The 20,168-nt window shown below is 34.0% G+C and overlaps 4 protein-coding genes across 9 annotated transcripts; 2 read left to right on the top strand and 2 right to left on the bottom strand.

The window, feature by feature from the left end:
• The first annotated feature begins 1,960 nt into the window (after positions 1-1,960).
• Positions 1,961-4,153, top strand: LOC100264143 (dof zinc finger protein 1). 2 transcript variants are annotated; one of them, XM_002275574.4, is made up of 2 exons: positions 1,961-2,155; positions 2,704-4,153. In XM_002275574.4, exons 1-2 carry the CDS (start codon positions 2,132-2,134, stop codon positions 3,541-3,543), a joined length of 864 nt encoding a protein of 287 aa, XP_002275610.1. In that variant the 5' UTR covers positions 1,961-2,131; the 3' UTR covers positions 3,544-4,153. The 2 variants fall into 2 exon arrangements, with proteins under 2 accessions (XP_002275610.1, XP_010662899.1); XM_010664597.2 differs by having other exon boundaries at positions 1,963-2,050.
• Positions 4,154-8,093: 3,940 nt separating this feature from the next.
• On the top strand, positions 8,094-10,720 carry LOC100260559 (pentatricopeptide repeat-containing protein At2g13600). Its single transcript, XM_010664598.3, has one exon. It carries the CDS (start codon positions 8,094-8,096, stop codon positions 10,665-10,667), a length of 2,574 nt encoding a protein of 857 aa, XP_010662900.1. The 3' UTR covers positions 10,668-10,720.
• LOC100241859 (uncharacterized) lies at positions 10,621-15,273 on the bottom strand. The gene is made up of 5 exons (XM_002275433.4): positions 14,335-15,273; positions 13,180-13,385; positions 12,206-12,304; positions 11,905-11,978; positions 10,621-11,093 (listed from the first exon to the last, which is right to left on the bottom strand). The coding sequence occupies exons 1-5, from the start codon at positions 14,720-14,722 to the stop codon at positions 10,868-10,870; spliced, it is 993 nt and encodes a 330-aa protein (XP_002275469.2). The 5' UTR covers positions 14,723-15,273; the 3' UTR covers positions 10,621-10,867.
• An 887-nt stretch (positions 15,274-16,160) lies between these two features.
• LOC100246985 (protein yippee-like At4g27745) lies at positions 16,161-19,001 on the bottom strand. Of its 5 annotated transcripts, none has more exons than XM_059733551.1 (4): positions 18,715-18,932; positions 18,047-18,169; positions 16,959-17,182; positions 16,161-16,575 (listed from the first exon to the last, which is right to left on the bottom strand). In XM_059733551.1, exons 2-4 carry the CDS (start codon positions 18,137-18,139, stop codon positions 16,524-16,526), a joined length of 369 nt encoding a protein of 122 aa, XP_059589534.1. In that variant the 5' UTR covers positions 18,140-18,169; positions 18,715-18,932; the 3' UTR covers positions 16,161-16,523. The 5 variants fall into 5 exon arrangements, with proteins under 5 accessions (XP_059589534.1, XP_059589536.1, XP_059589535.1 ...); XM_059733553.1 differs by having other exon boundaries at positions 18,793-18,932; XM_059733552.1 differs by lacking the exon at positions 18,715-18,932 and adding an exon at positions 18,357-18,708.
• Positions 19,002-20,168: the final 1,167 nt, after the last annotated feature.

Genomic DNA, 20,168 nt, shown 5'->3' with positions numbered 1-20,168 from the left:
TTGCTTACTCTGATTTTCCCCAAAGTGGGTTCCACATTTTTCATGGTTATTGCATTAGGAGAATGCTGTCATCACCAATTGTTGTATGTATTTTTATGCAACTTTGGGTCCTTTATGTCAATTGTCTTTTTTACTTAATTAGTTTGGGAAAGAGGAAATGTTTCTCTTCTTTTTTGCTTTCTATTCTTTTTCACAATTTTTGCCATTGGGTTCATGTAATAAGATATTTTTTTTATGATCATGTATTACTAAAATCGCGATTAATCATAAGTTTTATGCTTGAGTCTCCCCTATTGTTTTTATCTCTTATAAGTGAAGGGTCACATTTTTATCGCATCTAACCCACACGAGGAATTTATCTATTTATTTGTAATCTCATATTATTATATATGAAATATCTATATATATAAAATTAATTTCTTCACACATAAATAAGGGTTTTGATTTATTTCTGTATTTGCAAATTAGAAGTTATATTACTTGAAATTAAAAGACTTATTCTGAACTTACCGATATAGTTTTTTTGTCATTCCGAGATTTTCGAAGACCATAACATTGTATAAATTAAATCACAAAACTTTTATTTTTCTTATTAAAAAAATTTCATTTATATGATTTTATCACACATCTTACTATACTAAACTACATTTTCTTTTATTTTGCATATATATATATAAATATATTTTAAAATAATCTTTATTTTTTCTTGCATTCATAAAAATAAATGCACTTATCTATCAGGTTTGCCTTCTACATCTGAGTTAATTTTAAAACTTAAAATTTAAACAATATTTTTCTCCTGCTTCATTAGTTTAAAGAAAAATCAAAACCACTTTTTTTTTCTTTTTTTAATAACTTCTTGTAGAAGTTAGAGACAAAATATTAATAGTAGCATAGGGGAAAGTTGCCAAAAAATAAAAGCAAGCTCAAGTAACATCCTACCCACCAAAGAGAAAAAAGAGAAACTTTAGCAAATTCTTTCATATCTCCATATGCTTTTGTCACAATTTGAACTCATCCACACTGTGAAATCTAAATGATCATAACATCATCACCATATTCCATACCCTAAATTTGGTTCTTTGTAGAGCCAACCGACCAACTAACTCTCAAAACTTTTCATACCAATTGGAGTCACCTCAGAGAGTGAAACAAGGAAGGAAAAAAGAATCCTTCTTACTTTGATTTGAATCCATCACCATTTCAAAAGTCCTTTTATTACTATTATCACCTTTCCATGTTTTGCATATGCTAATATGGCCTTTTCCCACTTCAATTCTATAAAGTTTAAATAAAATATGATTATTGGAATTGTAATTTCAATTACCAACCCTGTAGATTTGTCGGCTCTGATTAAAATCACTAGCAAACAAACTTTTAATAATATGTAAAATCAAGAATAATTCTCGAATTTTGCAAAAGAAAATTGTTTTTCAAGATAAATAGATTTTGTGATCAATTCTTCTTTTAAGACTCACACTACCGTACATAGTTTTCATATAGTTTTAAAAATATTTATTTTAATTCTTGAAAATTTTGAGGAAAGAAAAAAAAATTAATGAAAGAAAAGATAAAAAATAAAATAAAATATAAAGTTAAAGTTAATAAATTATTTACATATATTTTTATAAATCAATTTTTTTTTTCTTTTTTAACTAATTTTATTTATATTTTTCAAGATTCACTAAATATGAAAAAATGATTTTCATTAACATTTTTTATTTTTAACTTTTCCTTGTTACTTTCCCCATCAAGCTTCACAATTATACCTACCATCATGATTTTAAAAAAAATAAAGTAATAATAGTATTTATTTAAAAATCCCATCCACCCATTTAAGGCATCCTAGGTTAAGTAATTAATTAAAAAAAAAAAAACAATCAACAAAGAGTGAAAGATTAAGAATTGACAAAACTACCCCCAACCCCTTCTCAATCTCATTCATTCATTCATTCACATAGGTAGTAATCCAAACGCATGGAACCACCCAACATATAATATCTCCCTCAAAGTGTTCCCTCTTGCTTTTAAGAGCAGCTGCTGAGAAAAAGTGGGTGATTTTCTCCTCTCTCTCAAAGTCTCTCCATAGCTTTTCCTACTTCCTTTTCATTTGTCTTTCTTCTCAAAATCCATGGACACAGCTCAGTGGCCACAGGTACACAGACCCCATGTTTTCTCTCTATGAAATCATGAGATCTTCTCTTTTTTGGGGTTTGCTCTATTTATATAGATATAGGTGTAGATATTCAAGGCAAAATTCAGACTTTAGAATTTTATTTTTATTTTTTGGCTGTGGGTTTTGAAATTTTTTTCTTGTTGATTGTTCTAAAAGTTGAGAACTTTTTTTCCATGAGATGATGCTGTTGAGCCCCCACTAATATTTGAATTTTGTGTTGTTGTCATTTTGAGATCTTTCATCAGTTTCAAATTGAAAGTACTGCACTTTTTTGTTTTAATTTTTTTTTCTTTTCAAAAATACTATCTGATGCTAAAAAGGGCCAAGAAAAAAGCAGTTATAATTTGTTTTTATTGCTTGCTGCTGTAATCCTCACTAGTGTAAAGCTAGCTAGCGACCTCGTTTTCTTTGTCTTGTTTGTTTCCCATGACTTTGGCTCCATTTTTTTTTCTTGAGAGACAAACACTATGGTTTTCTGATGATGAATTTATGCCTCATGGCCTTTTCTTTCTTGTCTGGATTTTTAGGGGATTGGAGTGGTTAAACCCATGGAAAGCTCAGGGCCTGTGGCTGAGAGGAGGGCAAGGCCACAGAAGGATCAAGCTTTGAACTGCCCAAGGTGCAATTCAACCAATACAAAGTTCTGTTACTATAACAACTACAGTCTCTCACAGCCTAGATACTTCTGCAAAACTTGTAGAAGGTATTGGACAGAGGGTGGTTCTCTCAGAAATGTTCCAGTTGGTGGCGGTTCAAGGAAGAACAAGAGGTCAACTTCTTCTTCTTCTTCATCATCATCACCAGCTTCTTCAAAAAAATTGCTTCCTGATCATCTTATCACTAGTACTCCTCCAGGGTTTCCATCATCTGCTTCTCAAAACCCTAAGATCCATGAAGGCCAAGATCTCAACCTAGCTTTCCCACCTCCTCCTGAGGATTACAACAACAGCATATCTGAATTTGCTGATTTGTCCTACAATGGTGACAGCAAACCCCACCTCCAAAACCCTACCCCATCTTCATCTTCATCCCATCATCACCTCTCAGCCATGGAGCTGCTCAAGAGTACTGGGATTGCTTCCAGGGGACTGGGTTCTTTCATGCCCATGTCGGTTTCTGATTCAAATTCAATTTACTCATCTGGGTTTCCTCTGCAGGAGTTCAAACCAACTCTTAATTTTTCTCTGGATGGGTTTCAAAGTGGGTATGGGAGTCTGCAAGGAGTTCAGGAGAGTGGTGCAAGGCTGTTGTTCCCACTTGAGGATTTGAAGCAAGTTTCAAACACCACTGAGTTTGAGCAAAGTAGAGGAGTTCAAGGAGACTCAGCTGGGTATTGGAATGGAATGTTGGGTGGAGGATCATGGTAAATAATCTAGAAAAAAAAAAAAAAAGCAATTAAGAAGAAGAAGAAGAAAAAGAAGGTGGTGGTCAAGGTGGGGTTCTCTCTCTCTTTGTTTTTCTCTTTCACTTGCTTTGCTGACTGGCTTGTTTGGAGTCGATGATGATCAAAACTAACAGATAGGGTACATGGGTTTCTTTTCTTTTCTTTCATTTGTTGTACTTCTTCATGAAATTTTTGCTTTTTAAATTTTCTCTCCCTTTTACTTTCCTGTTCTCCCTTTAGTACTCTTTTCATCAATGTGGTGGTTTGAAGCTCATTTTAGGTTTGGCTTCAAGAGGGGTGTCAATGTCTTGGAATGATACTGTCTGTATGTAGAGATAGAGGAAAAGAGAGCCCAAGCAAAACCCATATCCCATCTTTCAGAGAAACAAGCTTTGATTCCCACTTGTTGGCCTTGCACCAGGCTTAATTTTGGTTCATATGTTTCTTCATCTTCTTCTTCTTCTATTATGTACAGCTAGCACCCACCCCATTGTTATCTGTTTGTTGATCTTTCAACAGGAGTCAGTGATATATATTATTGAAGTTTGTAATCAAGGAGAGCTTTTATAATCCTAAGAGGACTTGTTGTTTCATTTGTGGGTTGATTGGCAATTATTTTTAGTTTATTTCATGTCATGGAATGATTGCTGTCATCCTTTCCACCCCCAAGCTTTTGCTTTTTTCTTTTTATGTTTTCTTTTTTTCTTTTTTCCCTCTCTTTCTTTTTGCTTGCCAAACAGGTCAGGAGTGTCAGAGTCTTATCAGTTCCCATATGAGTCTTTGAGATTCTTCCAGCCATTAAAGCACCCTCTCATGAAGCAAATCTACAGGAGAGAAAAGAATAACCATAACAACTAGGTATGACCCATCTTCCATATCCTCACATGGTAGACCACTTCGAGAAGAGACTTTATATTAGACAGTAAAGTATTGACAAGCCTTCCTTCTCTCTCTCTCTCTCTCTATCTCTCTCTCTCTCTCTTCTTCAATCAAGTTTATAGCAACAAACCCAATAATCTCTACTGAAAACAAGCTCACCAGTCTCCACCAATGCCCCACCTAATGATTTCCTTTTACAGTACCCACTTAGTCTTTGAAGCCTCTCATCCATCACAATGTGCCCCCATTTCCATGAATGATCATTAATATTATTGCTTCCCAGGCCATATTCCTTCTTCATTTTTCTTTTTAAATATTTGAAGGCATTGAAACCCTAGCTTGACTGCCATTCCCCTCTTGGAGGATTTTCTGTGTGGAACCCACAAACATTCCCTTGGGGAGCTGTGCCTAGGAGGGAGAATAATCTCCTCCACTCAGCAAATCCCCCAGACATAGACTGATGATAGACCCTCCCTTTTATTAAAACATTTTCTCTTTTTTGTTGGTCTGAGGTGGTGCCACTAGGGTAGTTTTAAAGTGGTAGATGGAGTTGCACCAGCCCCCATCAGGCCATCATGGAGGTCCTTTTCTTGCCAAACCTAGGTATCTTCTCTATTACTCTTCCCTCCAAACCTTTTTCCCTTGCTTCTCTAAATTTGTCTATGTGATGAGAATATGAAATTTCTATAAGGTTCACTCAACTTTACCCTACTGCCTACCTCAGTATCATAGGTTACTACTAGGGTTACGGGGGTTGATCACTATTACAATATGATACCATTTTACACAATAATTTCTAGATTCATCAGTTTTTTTTATTAGGTTTCCATTTAGGGTTCTAGATTCATTGTGATTAGGGGACTTCCTTCTTTAAAATTCCCGATAAATTATCAAATAAGTCATCTAAAATCCTAAGTATGATTATAAACCTCACATGTAATTGAATGAATGACAATATCACTTAACAATGATCGGAGCTTTAACCAAATCTTGGATATTTTTTAGTAGAGTGTAGGGTACAGAGACAGACCTATACCACTCGGTGTTTATACAAGGTAGATGAGTGACTCATATCGCACAAAATTAACTTTGTTAATAACGTAATCATGTTGAATTTTTGTTATATATTCGGAAAAAAAAAAAAACCCGACAAAAGAAACCTTAAAAAATATAACTATCATATTTCTTTATAATGTAATTGGGAATTAATCCACCAAGGTGAGTGATCAAACCTAGGAAAAGTTTGTATGTCATGATGCATTGATTGGATCTATTGAGAACATAGGGTTAATAACTTAAAGAAAAAAAAAAGGTTCTTGTGAAGGGATTGAGCATAAGAAAATTCCTCCTAAGTATAATAGAAACTAAATTAATAACTCTCATAAAGTAATTTTTTCTGCAAATTAAACCCTCTTGCATGTGTGCGGTTAACTCTTTATCATTGTTTCAACAATTAAACATGTTATTTTCACTAACTAATCAACATAATGGCTCATCCATGTGAAGGGATTGAGTATAAGAAAATTTCTCGTAAGTGTGATAGAAACTAAATTAATGACTCTCATAAAGTAATTTTCTCTGCAAATTAAACTCTCTCGCATGCGTGCGGTTAACTCTTTATCATTGTTTTAACAATTAAACATGTTATTTTCACTAACTAATCAACATAATGGTTCATCCAACCACATCGATGTCTCAAATTCTCGATTTTAGGGTTTTTTTTAAGGTGTTCTAGAAGTTGAGAATTCATGTTTTATTTTCTAAGAAACCAAAAAGATTCACAAAATTGGAGTTTTTTTAAAAACAAAATAACATGGTAGTGTATTTGACATAAAAAAATCGATAACTTTTTTCTCGTAAGCATCAAGGATCATAGCATCAATATTACGCATGCTTACGTCTATTTAATCACTTCATATACCCTAAAAAAGTTCTATCATGCATTGAAACTAGACTAACAAATCATTAAGTATAGATTAAGATCATCTAATTCATTGTTAGAGGACAAACAACCTTCATTCATTGATTGTCAAAGGAAACAATAAAAAAAAAAGATTGTAAAAAAGAAAAAAGAAAAAAAATGTTGACCAAGATCATGATATGGCACCAAATGATTATATGATTTACAAAGACTAATCATGATGTTCTCAAACTCCAATAGGATTAAAGGTGAGATACCCTATGGTCATAAAAAGAAACTACATAATTATTGGCTTAAAGTTTGTGTCTCTCCTTCAACCTCATCACCAGTATTCAAAAGAAAATTTAACTTTTGACTCATAACCTTCCAACAACCATGAGACCAGACTAAATTTTGACCTAACAAACACAAAAAAGTTGATTCATTAAATCAAGCTCTCTTTACTTAATTTTGTTTACTAAATGTAAAATACTTACATTGTTATATGCATTCAAAATTTTAAGATATTATATAAGAGAAATTATATTTCTACCCATCTTAATTCCTATTTCCTCATCCACCCAATTTCTTTGCCCATTTTAACCCTTACATTCCATCAATGCATCCACCTATCGAAACTCAATGTTCCCCCAAAAAAAATCCTTCGCTCCATCTTTCTTCTTCTTCCTCCATCTTTCCTCTCCACCCACCATTTTTCTCTCATTTTTACCATAAGAGACATCTCCATTTTGCATTTTAGACATTAGCAGATAAGCATGTCTTCTGAATCCACCATTGTTGATTTGGTAAGAAACATTAAGAGAGTTAATTTCATATTTTAAAATTTGGAAGTCAAAATTTTTTTATGACATAACATTTTGATTTTTGCAATCAAATTTTTAAAAGTAAAGGGTTTAACAAACACGATTTTTTTTTTCTTCTTAATTTTACTTGTAAAAATAAATCTTGAAAAATAGAAGTACACAAGTTTAGGGCTCCAAGGGGATTGAGCGAAGGTGGTGAGGAAATTCATTTAGAGAGTGTTATTTTTTGGATTTTTGTTAAATATAATTTGTTTTAAGAATTTAAGTTGTTTGTTTTTTTAACTTTTTTGTGATTTATTATAAACTTTTTGTTAAATAGAAAAAATAATATAATGGTTTTTCTTTATTTTTTAATACTTAATAAAAATAAAATACGATAAAAACAAGCAACCTAATACTTAATACTATTAAATATTAAAATTTAATTTAGAATTAAGTAAAAAAACAAAGGCTATTTTCATTCTCTTATTAGGGGTCTTTAATATTAAAAAAATTCATTAAGGTGGGTGAGGAAATAAGGAAACAAGGAAGGTGGATAGGATTTAGGAATACAATTTCCCATTAGATAATGAGTTGACAATGAAAAGTTGCAATGTAATGTCATGTTAAATTAGTAATTTAGTTTAAATTTAAAATAATAATAAAATAAAAAAAGAAAATAAGTACATTGAATTTCCATCCACCCCTCGAATAATTCCATAATAAAAAACTAAAACATAGAAAGAAAAAAAAAGGTTCATTGAAATTCTACCCACCCCTCAAATAATTGCATGTCAAGAGGTCTGCCATTTTAGATTTTTTTTTTCTCTCTCCTCTACTACCCGGCACAATCTGATTGGTAAATGTGACGAAAATAGACCCATCCTTTATCCATCATAAACCCTTCTTAAACCTTCGTTATAACTTTTGCCTTTGTTCCCCACAGCCAAAATGCTTGGCCTACAACCACAGACCACCACCCCTCAGCCACCACCACCCCCACAACATGATTTCAATGTTCCTCGCAAACCCACTAACCTCTCCTTTCAAAGCCCAAACTCCACTCCCCAATCCATGCATCTTTCTACAGCAGCCCACCACACCCATCTTTCACTACTTGATAAACAAATTGATTCAAGCACTTACGCTTCACTTCTTGAATCTTGCAGAACCCTTAACCTAGGAAAACAAGTTCATGCCCACACCCTCAAAACTGGGTTTCATGGTCATGAGTTTGTTGAAACCAAATTGCTACAAATGTACGGGAGATTTGGTTGTTTGGATGATGCAAACTTGGTGTTTGTAAAAATGCCCCAAAGAAACTTGTACTCTTGGACAGCCATTCTGAGTGTTCATGTAGATCATGGTTACTTTGAGGAAGCTCTTTCACTCTTTGAAAAGCTGCAGCTTGATGATATTGGGTTGGAGTTTTTCGTGTTTCCCGTCGTGTTGAAGTTATGCGGTGGGCTCCGAGTATTGGAACTGGGAAGGCAGTTGCATGGGGTGGTGATCAAGTATCAACATGTTTCGAATATTTATGTGGGAAATGCTCTGATAGATATGTATGGTAAATGTGGAAGCTTAGATGATGCGAAGAAGGTTTTAGCATCGATGAGAGAGATTGATCGGGTTTCGTGGAACTCCATTGTTACCGCTTGTGCTGCCAATGGCAAGGTGTATGAGGCTTTGGGGCTTCTGGAAAGAATGTCTTGTTCTGAAAATTCAAAGCCAAATCTTGTTTCTTGGAGTGCAGTTATAGGTGGGTTCGCACAGAATGGCTACGACAAGGAAGCTCTTGAGCTGCTGTGCAGAATGCAAGCAGCAGGGTTTGAACCAAATGCCCGAACCCTAGCTAGTGTTCTTCCTGCCTGTGCCAGATTACAAAACCTAAACCTTGGCAAGGAAATCCATGGCTACGTCACGAGACACGGGTTCATGTCCAACCCTTTCGTTGTGAATGGATTGGTAGATGTGTATAGGAGGTGCGCTGATATGGGAAGCGCTCTCAAGATCTTTTCAGGGTTTTCGGTGAAAAATGTGGTTTCGTATAATACAATGATAGTAGGGTACTGTGAGAATGGTAATGTGGAAAAGGCCAAGGAGTTGTTTGATCAGATGGAGCTGGTGGGGAAGGATACAATTTCATGGAACTCGATGATTTCAGGATATGCTGACAACTTACTGTTTGATGAAGCTTTGAGCATGTTCCGGGATTTGCTGATGGAAGAAGGGATTGAAGCTGATTCTTTTACCCTAGGGAGTGTTCTTGCTGCTTGTGCAGATATGGCTTCTTTGAGACGAGGGAAGGAGGTACATGCTCAAGCCGTTGTTAGAGGTCTGCATTGGAATACCTTTGTGGGTGGAGCTTTGGTTGAAATGTACAGCAAATGTGAAGATTTGAAGGCTGCTCAGTTGGCTTTTGATGGAGTAACGGAAAGGGATACTGCTACATGGAACGTGTTGATCTCTGGCTATGCCTGCTGCAATCAGCTTGAGAACATTCAGAATCTTATTCAGAAGATGAAAGGAGATGGTTTTGAGCCAAATGTATATACCTGGAATGGAATTATTTCGGGTCATGTGGAGAACGGCCACAATGAGCTTGCTCTGAGATTATTCACTGAGATGCAGACTTCAAGTCTGAGGCCTGATATATACACAGTTGGAATAATTTTACCTGCCTGCGCAAGGTTGGCGACCATTGCACGAGGCAAGCAGGTTCATGCACATTCAATAAGACAAGGATATGAGTTGGATGTTCACATTGGAGCAGCTCTAGTGGACATGTATGCAAAATGCGGAAGCATAAAGCATGCAATGCAGGTCTATAACAGGATCTCAAACCCTAATTTGGTGTCTCAAAACGCCATGCTTACTGCATATGCAATGCATGGACATGGGGATGAAGGAATTGCCCTATTTCGTAACATGCTGGGAAATGGCTTTAGACCTGACCATGTGACTTTCCTATCAGTTCTTTCTTCATGTGTGCACGCTGGGGCAGTTGAGACTGGCCATGAGTTCTTTGATCTGATGACGTATTATAATGTGACACCAAGTTTAAAACACTACACATGTATCGTTGATCTCCTAAGTCGAGCAGGAAGGCTAGACGAAGCTTATGAGCTCGTTAAGAAAATACCAAGGAAGCCTGATTCAGTTATGTGGGGTGCCCTACTTGGGGGATGTGTTATTTGGGGTAACGTTGAGTTGGGAGAAATTGCAGCAGAAAGTCTCATAGAGTTGGAACCAAATAATACTGGAAACTATGTTCTGCTGGCAAACTTGTATGCTTATGCAGGGAGGTGGCATGACCTAGATAGAACAAGGCAGATGATTAAGGATAGGGGAATGCACAAGAGCCCAGGATGCAGTTGGATTGAAGATAGAGAAGATATTCATGTGTTTCTTTCCTGTGACAAATCTCATGAGAAAACAGAGGATATTTATACAACTCTAGATAATTTGAACACTCACATGAGAACAGGGTTAGAACACGTATATAATTGTAAGAATATAGCATGAGATTCGAAGCTATGTATCATATTTGTACAACTTGAAAGCATAAGTTTTCTCCAGTGTCATGTTGAACCATTACTCTGATAAATAATGGTTAATAGACAGAACAAATAAAAGCTCGATGGAACACTTCCTACTTGCAAGACAACAATGCAAAAATGCCTGTTAAGTACCAGAAATGTGAAACTGAGCACCTATGTTTTGATTCAGTACAGGTCCAGTGATTCTAGCACTCTTCGAGCTTGGATGTGCAGAGCTGTCAGCCTCTGCTCGGGATCAAGGGTAGACCCAAATTGACTGGCTGCCCATATCAAGGAGGCAGATTTCTCACCCAGAAGTCTCCTTACATCTTCATGTATTCTAGCCAATGGAGGCCTTTCCCTCCCGTTTACATGTCCAATTAGTAGCAGCAGGAACTCTCCACATTTCATCCTAAACAGAGAAAAAAAAAATGTTCTCAGTAATGTTATAGCATCGGGAATTTACAACATAGTTCCTTCTGCACAAATAAGTTAGGAAGGCAGAGCTGATTATAGGAATCTCATTTTCAGTGAAATTCCATCAGCTTACCTCTTTAAATAAACTAGGAAAAGATGAGGAATTGGAAGTTTGTCTCAAGATCTATCCTGAACAAAATGATGGGTTTGATGCTCCAGCTACACTAAATTGATCTTATGAAAAATAAAATAGATTTTCAGGAAAATTAAGAAGGGCCCAATAGGCTTCAATCATGTCACAGTCAATAACCAGTTGAATAAGGTGTTCCAAAATTACGGCCTTTTAAACAACAAAATTAACAAATACACAAGCATCATCAGATTACATATCCCAACCCACTCCCTATCACCTAAAACCAGACCTAGGGGTTACTCTGATCAGCAATTGCAATAGGCAAATATCTTTGATCAGTCATTTTTAGATTACAAGAGACTCCTACTAGTACTGCAGTAAATTTGTTTTCATGTTCTCCAAAGGGAAGAATCTATACTCTACAATAAACATGAATCTTCTTGCTGAATATCACACCAAATATTTTTACTTCATTTTCTCTAAAAGTCAGAAGACCAGCTAATTTGCTATTAGTGTACATAAAATATGTCAGAAGTCGACATCCAGATGGAACATAATACACGTAAAAGTACTTCACCCTACCATCAAGGAGCAATACACTGTTCACTGGGGGGAGTTAAGAATAGAGAAAACTCTAGTAATATCAAAGATATGCATTAAAGATTAAAAATACCTTAGGTTTTCATCAACTTGTTTGTCCCTGATGATATGTGCAACTTCCTCAATACCATCACATGACTCAAAATCCTGATATAAAGTCAAAATACATTTCATGTTAACTTTTATTATCCATTAAAAGAAAATACATGAACCCAATGTGAGATCAGATGCTTTCATTGCCTAATAGAACCCCATTACTAAAATCGGACAACAAATGGCTGGTCTCAATTAAATTTGAAAGGGCATTCAAGGTCTGTATAAATATGCTTAAACATGCCATCATATCAATAACCGAAAGCCAAGGGATGGCATACCATTTGATTTGCTGATGAATCCAACATTATTGAGATTAAAGCATCCAAGCATGCACCCTGCTCAAGTACCCCTCGAGTTGACAATATATCCATCAAAATCTGCATGATATCAAATAAAGCTTAAAATTCACATCCAGAAGCCACATGATCCAATACTTGGCAGCTTAATCAAAACAAATTTCATCTTTGGAGCTCAAACAGCCAAGAATAGAACCAGAAGAGTTATAAAATGATAATAATCTAGAGAAGTCTTCATGAGAGAAGCAAAACGAAGTTGAACAGCATTTAGACTCATTTGGAATGACAGGATGAACAACACAAGCACAAGACAGCAGCATCATTGAAGTGAGCATTGAAGCAAAAGAGAATGAACCTTTTTACACAAATCATGGTAATAATGACTATCCCCAACAAACGTTATTCTTTTCATCTTCCAATGCTTTCTTCATTGGGGCAAATATCACAACATAAAATATAGTTTCTAATAGTTTATACGAGGAAACCACTCAATCATTCACCTTTTGTTTTATCCTTCATTTGAGTCCATCCTCCAATGAATTTGTGTTGCCCTTCTCCTTCATTATTTTCACTTTTGTATTCCAATAGCTTTTGTTTTTTATAAAAGAAATATGTGAGTTAGATGTTAAATGGAAATGTAATGCATGGAGTTGTAATAACATTTATTACGAATTTATCTTTTTTATTCCAACTCACCAACTATTTATCATGATTTTCTATCAACTAAATATTCCCCATATATTTGATGATCTGGTTTCACTCTATCATTCTAATTAGCGTACAACCAATGAACTGTTGTTCTAAAAATCCAAATATTGAATGTTCTAGTTTTTGTTAATCATGTAATTTAAAAGGTTATGAATAAATGGGAAATAAAAATGAATATTGGTTGAAGCATGTTAACCATTAAAGAAAATAGGAAAATAATAATGCACAAAAGAAGTTGATATACACACCTCAATTGCTTTATGTTGATGAGCGAAAATTGTACTTTCCCTGTGTAGCAGACAACATCCTTCCAAAACCCGAAGTGCAAGTGCAACTTCAGCATCTGTTGAAGGACTACTTATCTTCATCGGTTCTACACCAAATATATGATCTAAATTTGCTACGGTGTCTTCCTCATACTGTTTTAATGAATTTTGAAAGAGAACAGGAACCACTGTTGCATAGCAAAGGTATCCAACATTAACATTTCAAAATTGCAAAGAAATTGGAGCCTTAGAATTGGAATTTAACCCAACTAAAATCCCATTGTATGGTTGGTTTCTAAATTTCCTTTTTTTTTCTTTTTCTTTTTTTTCCACTCCTCCATTTTCTCAGCAACCAAAAAGAACATAATTCAACCATTTGGTTCTTTTTATTTTCTTCTTCTTTTCTTTCCTTTGAAAACAAACAGATAAAAAGGTAATACCCAAAATTTCTTTTCTTTTCGTTTCTTTTCTCCCATTTTCTCAGCCAACCATTTGACTTACTCGGACTTCCTTCTTTGAAAACAAACGGATAGACAGGCAACATAACACTCCAAATTTTCCCTTCTTTTCCTCTCTTGCATCTCGTCATCAACTAAACACCCCATCATTCACTCTTGCACTGTAGAAACAGCTATATCATAGAAATGGAAAGGAAGAAATTAATCAAACAAAAACAATTCCTTTGTATGTTTGCTTATATAACAACTAAACAAAGCCGCCGAGTAAGACCCTGAGTTCTATTTCCTTCATTTTCTCAACAAGCAAACAAAATATAATTCAACTAGTGAGCTAAGTAGCTTTTGTTCCAATGGGAAAAAAAAAAAAAAGAAAACGCGCGCGCGCCTACACACACATAACGCTCAAAATTTTCTTCTCATTTCCTTTTCTTCTATTTTCTCAGCAACCAAACAGAACACAATTCAACGACCCGGCTAGCTCAGGTTCTTTTTCTGTCAAACACACAAAAACCATGATCCACCAAAATTTCAGTTCTTTTTTTCTTTTTTCTTTTTTTTTTGTTTTGCCTCTACTGTCTCGCTAACCAAACATCCCTATCATCAAATCTCGCATTTTACAAACCCTAAACCATATAATTGAACAGCAAACAACAAATAAATCAATAAAAAAAGTCAAAACCTTGGAGCTCAGGTATAGATTGGCTGTGGCAGAAGAGATTGATCGTCGAATCGGACTCGGCGACCGAACGGAGAAACTTGAGAATGCTTCGAAGGCCACGAACTCGGAGAAATGAGAACTCGGCACGTGCCTCTCTGAGTCCGGTTCGGAGAGCGAGCGTCACCTCTCTGTACAGTCTCTGCCTATTCAGCGACGTCACCAGATCTCCGACAGCCGTCGCCGGATACGGCGCCTTCTGGTCGGACTCCGGCGTCGCCATAGACTCGCTCCATAATGCTTTCTTCAGATACATTTCGCTCTGCTCTGTGTCTCTCCGTGAGAGAGGTTTAGAGGGCTGAGTTTTCGGGCCGGATCTCAAAGGCCCAATGAGGCCTGGGCCAGAGTTCATGGGTCAACCTCTCCATTTTAGCCAATTGATTTAAACTTTTTAGCCATTGAGGTCTGGGCCAGAGCCTAATAAAAATTTTAACTTTTTAAGAGACATATTTGAAGGAAAAAAGAATCTTTATTGTATTAATTAATAAACTTAAAGAATATTTACATAATATTTTGTTGAAAACAAAAATATAATATCCAATTCCACGTAAGCTCTTTACCATTTCAGCTTATAAAAGTAAGAATATTTATTGTATATATTTTAATTAAATTTATTTATTTTTTCATTTAATTCGAAAAGTCCTTTGGAATTTAGAAAAACATCATCCTTACCCATAAAAAACAAAATTTAAAAATGCATCCTCCTGAATTGGCTTCTTATATATTTATTAATACATGTCAAAATTTTCTAACTTAAAATTAAAAAAAAAAAAATATAAAAATTATTAATATTACTTCCCATATGAGCTATTTTTTAATTTATATAAAAAGTTATTTTATATTTAATAATTAATTTTCATTGTATTAATATTATTCTTCAAAATCATGATTTTGACTTCAACTTCAGGACTAAAACTAAATTTACTTCAACTTCGACTCCAACTAAGATTAAAAACATAACATCAATGACAAAAGGTATTGTGACGATGTGGATTTGGAATTTCCTTTCTTTAGTCGAGCCAATAGCATGCAATGAACTCAAATTTTCATTTGAATATTCCATTAGAAAACTTTCTAGGTTTCCAAGCTTTCTTTAATGCAGAAAAGGGAATAAAATAGACTTGAAAGGAAAATTTAGTAAGCAATGAAGTGAACTTTTCCTTTGAAAAAAAATACATTGGAAGACTTTCCAAGCTTCCAAACACATCACTGTTACATTTCCTCACACGTTAAACCAAAGCATGGACTTTTTTTAGTGCAGAAAACAGTGGACATGACTCGAAAGGAAAAATACACTTGAAGACTTTCCGAGTTTCCAAAACACATCAATGGTGCTTTTTCTCACAAGTTGAACCAAAACCCAAAATTTTGTTTGGCAAAATTTTTTAAAACAAAAACAAAATTTAGTGTTTTCTTTTCCCTTTTTCAGAACTCATATGTGAAAAACAATTTTATCAACTTATTTGCTATTAAGAGCAAAAATTTATGAAGTATTCTTTATATTTTCAATTATAGTCTAAAACACTTCACAAAAAATAACCAAAAATACCTCGAATTTGTTTATAAGCAATACGTTTTCATAATAAATTCTCAAAAAAATTGTTTTATGTCCTAAGTTAGTCAAAATTGTTTTCAAGAACAGATCCTATACTTTCCCTATTCTTTAATGAGGTAAATGGTATGCAATGAAGTTAAATTTGCCATGCAATGAACTGAATTTTTCCTTTGAAAAACCCATTAGAAAACTTTTCCTGGTTTCCAAACACATTAGTGTCACCTTTTCTCACAAGTTAAACCAAACCCTAGACTTTCTCTATTTTTTTATTCAGTCAATATAGTCTGCAATGAACTTGAAAGGAAAAAGTACCATACAATGAACTGAATTTTTTCCTTTTGAAAACCTATTAGAAAACTTTCCTAGTTTCCAAACGCAGCAGTCTTTAACTTTTCTCACAAGTTAAACCAAACCCTAGACTTTCTCTATTCTTCAATGCAGAAAAGATTATGCAATGAACTTGGAAAGCAAAAATCACTATACAATGAAATGCAATGAACTTGAAAGGAAAAATCACTATAAGATGAACTGAATTTTTCCTTTGGAAAACCCTTTAAAAAACTTTCCCAGGTTATAAATGTTACCTTGTCTCACAAGTTCAACCAAATTCTGAACTTGTGAAGCCACAAATGGTGTATAACAAAGAACACCTGGATCCAAAAAAATGCAGAGAAAGGTCAAATTTCAAGAACATTTCTTCCATAAATGCATTTTTTGAGTAAAATAGCATGGCGTTTCTTCTAATGGTTTCCTTTTCCTCTGCAGCATAAACAACAAAAAACAGCTACCCGAAAAAAGAAAAGATGCATTCATCGCAGAAACGATTAGAACAAATGACAATTCCACAATTTTATTGATATGGGAGATGATAGTTCAATAAACCTTCCATATGACAGAATGAGAATTGATGAACAATGACCAAATTTTAATTGGGTAAAAATTCTATGTACAAGATGAACAGAGTCACACAAGAAGCATTGAAAGATTTACATCAGAAATGGGATAGAGTGGAAGATCAATTCATGGAGGTTACCAGTTTTCCTTGACAATCTTTGATTTCTCGAGTATGAACTTTCCTTCCTTGTACTTCTGTGATGCCTCGTAGGCTCGTTCATACTTCCATCCCAACACCTGGCGGCAATCTGCACAATGGATATCAGCAACGGTGTGGAGACCGGTTGTGAGTTGCCTGTCTTCCTTAGGCCCCACACCAATGTTCATAGCATGGGAGAACAGAAATGCTCGGCCATGTCTTCCCTAAAAACAAAATTCAGAAAAATGTTGGACATGAATGCGATGAATATCTTTATCAACGAAATGCAAAACATGATGTTAATTGAAAGTTAGAACAAAAGAAACAAAAAGATTTAGTTGCTGAATCAAGCCTAAACCATTAAACTCAAATTGTTTCAACTCCATGCCCATGGTCTCTGTTTGGATATACAGAAAAAAATGAGGAAAAGAAAGGAAAAATGCTGAAAATAGATTGAGAAATGTCCATTTCAAAGTAATTCTCAGCAATTTCCTGCTCTTCCTATTCATTCTTTCTGAGATTTCAAACCTTAACCCAATGATTTCTGAGATTTCAAACCTTAACCCAATGATGGGTTATTGATCTGTTGCAAGATTTTCATACATTCTGACAAGAATCACTCTATTTCTTCACAAAACCACCTCAATCTCTAATTGGGTTTGGACCAAAACTAAAACCTAATCTACCCGATGACAATACATACAAAACTATACATTACTTTGATCTGATTTCCCAGTGGGGTTCTCTTCGTACATGGAGCTTTCATCATTTTCAATAAGAATTACTCTCATTCTTTACACAGCCACCTCAATTTCTAATCGGTCTGGGCAATAACTAAACCCTAATCTCTCTACATAGCCACTTCAATTTCTAATTGGGTTTTTGCCAAATGATTGTATATACAAACCTATGCATCATTGTGGCCTGATTTTCTACTAGGGTTTTCTCCACTACTGAAAAACCCGAATGAAGCCAATGATCATATAGGCAAAACCACACATCACATTGAAGACTACCATATTAAGAGAACACTGCAAATTTTTGAAACTGAGAACAAGAAGGAAATCAACAACAACAAATTAACCCACCTGAAAAGCTTTAGAGACTATATCATCATGAAGGGACACATGATTCCGACAATTGCAACAGCTATACAATCGAGGGCCGGTCAATTCAGCCATCAAACAAAATTTTCAGCTCCAAATGCCTTTCTGCTCAATAACAGCATATGTTCACATCAATCACGTATAACACAGGATTGAATTGATGAAAACCCTAGGTGGAGACATCAGCAAACAAAAGGGAAAGACAGCATATATGCATATCAATCAAACACCAATCAGAAATATTGAATTGGTAACAAAACCCTAGATGGGAATAAGCCATTGATTTCTTTACCTACAATACACTCTGCAACAAAGGATCAAGCACACGAGACTGAACCAAACTGGAATATACGATAAAGAGTAAAGGTTCCATATAAAGACACTAGGGTTTGGGAAAAACAATGGAGATGATAGAGACAGGGTTAGTATGAAGAATAAACAACAAGAAAAAAAATTAAAATAAAAAATTGATTTTTTTTTTTGGGTGGAACAAATCTACAGTAAAGTGAAGTATAGAAGAAAACCCATTTGTGAAATCAATATTATAATGGAATTAGATGAGGATCTGAGGTGTAAAATCAAACCCTGAATCATGACGAGAAGTGAAAAAGAGAAAAAAGAAAGCAGAAAATTCAAGAAAGCTCTTATACCTTGCTTTGAGGAGGAAAATGAAGTAAAATTTAATCAATTTGACGAGATTTTTTTTTATTTATTTTCTGAAGGCTGACCTGACCAGTGTGGGCTAGGGTTCATGGCTGCCAGTGTAGATTTTACTATTTTAGAGAGAATTTTCTGGCTTTGTTTGATTATGGATTTGTGATAATTCACCTTCCTGGATATGGGAATCTATGAAAATATCAAATGGGCCCAGGGTCAATAAGTCCAAACACAGACCCGGGAACCACCTTAAGGTCTGTTTGGCTGCCTGGAAAATCCATTTGGGCTTGCGGATTGGTTGAGAAATGTGATTTTAATAGTACCTTATAAAAAAATAAAAATATCCCTAGATGATATTTTATATTCATGCAGGGAGTAGTTGCAGATTCCAATCATTGATGTTACTCCAATTTCATGATAAGGCTCCATTTAAGGCCTGAAAACATGGAACAAGAAATTAATTTACTTCATAAATGTCAATTAGAGTTTGGCTGTTCTTAAAAATTTATAAAAATAGATACGATCACTATCCAATATAAATTATTTATTTTTTAAACCCATCATTCATGAATGAAGATGAAAAATAAATAATAAAAATTTTCATCTCAAAGTTAGGTATAATCTTATATTTCTTTTATCTCTGAAATTTGCTATATTAATTTGAAAATATAGGTCTCGTTTTATCATATTTTATAAAATTTTGTTTTTAAAAATCCTTTTTAAGGTAAAGAACAAAAAATAATTTTTTAATACTTTATAAAAATAAGGATTTTAGGTGAGTTGTTTTTAAAAACAATTTTTAAAATAAAAATAAAAATGGTTTGTTTTTAAGTTAAAAAACAAAAAATACTTTTTTAGTGTTTTATAAAAATAAAGGTGTTTTGAAAGTTATTCTTAAATAGTATTTTATAAAAATAAGGGTGTTTCAAAAGTTATTCTTAAAAATAATTTTTAAAATAAAAAACAAAAAAAATTGTTTAGATAAGTTGTTTTGAAATTTTTTGTTTTGTTTTGTTTTTGCAAAAACCATTAAAAATTCAATTTATATATTATAAATTAAATTTCATTCAAGTCTTATTGAAATGAAAATAGTTTTATAATTACAAATAAATTTTAAAAAATATTTTTTCATAAAACATGACTAATAATATTATAATAAAATCACAAATTATAATTTTTATTAAACAAAAAATATACTATTTTGGTATATATTAAAAACATAGGGATGTTAACATATTGGTAGTTTTTTAGTTAAAAATAAATAAAAAATAGTAATTTAAAATAATAAATTTTAACAATATTTTATTTAACCTTTTTGTTGGAGGAACTTTTATGGATAAGGTGGAAACTCAAAAAGTCAATACGATGAGTAAAAGGTTTTTACCGAAGAAACGTGATAGATAGGTGTCAATTGAAGGTAGATTTCAATGAAAAGTGCTTTTGGACT

Source organism: Vitis vinifera, chromosome 16, assembly GCF_030704535.1.
Source record: "Vitis vinifera cultivar Pinot Noir 40024 chromosome 16, ASM3070453v1".
Lineage (NCBI taxonomy): Eukaryota > Viridiplantae > Streptophyta > Magnoliopsida > Vitales > Vitaceae > Vitis > Vitis vinifera.
The sequence above is the reverse complement of the archived record's forward strand: the minus strand, read 5'-3'. Positions and strand labels throughout refer to the sequence as shown.

What these genes read in the sequence shown, in the direction of transcription:
- LOC100264143 (XM_002275574.4), top strand. Translation starts at nt 2,132, where the DNA reads ATGGACACAGCTCAGTGGCCACAG. An exon ending in ACACAGCTCAGTGGCCACAG is followed by an intron (nt 2,156 to 2,703) that starts GTACACAGACCC and finishes CTGGATTTTTAG; the next exon opens with GGGATTGGAGTGGTTAAACC.
- LOC100260559 (XM_010664598.3), top strand. Translation starts at nt 8,094, where the DNA reads ATGCTTGGCCTACAACCACAGACCACCACCCCTCAGCCACCACCACCC.
- LOC100241859 (XM_002275433.4), bottom strand. Translation starts at nt 14,722, where the DNA reads ATGAACTCTGGCCCAGGCCTCATTGGGCCTTTGAGATCCGGCCCGAAA. An exon ending in ATCTATACCTGAGCTCCAAG is followed by an intron (nt 13,386 to 14,334) that starts GTTTTGACTTTT and finishes GCTATGCAACAG; the next exon opens with TGGTTCCTGTTCTCTTTCAA. An exon ending in ATCAACATAAAGCAATTGAG is followed by an intron (nt 12,305 to 13,179) that starts GTGTGTATATCA and finishes GATATCATGCAG; the next exon opens with ATTTTGATGGATATATTGTC.
- LOC100246985 (XM_059733551.1), bottom strand. Translation starts at nt 18,139, where the DNA reads ATGGCTGAATTGACCGGCCCTCGATTGTATAGCTGTTGCAATTGTCGG. An exon ending in TAGTCTCTAAAGCTTTTCAG is followed by an intron (nt 17,183 to 18,046) that starts GTGGGTTAATTT and finishes TTTTGTTTTTAG; the next exon opens with GGAAGACATGGCCGAGCATT. An exon ending in AAGATTGTCAAGGAAAACTG is followed by an intron (nt 16,576 to 16,958) that starts GTAACCTCCATG and finishes TTTTGGATCCAG; the next exon opens with GTGTTCTTTGTTATACACCA.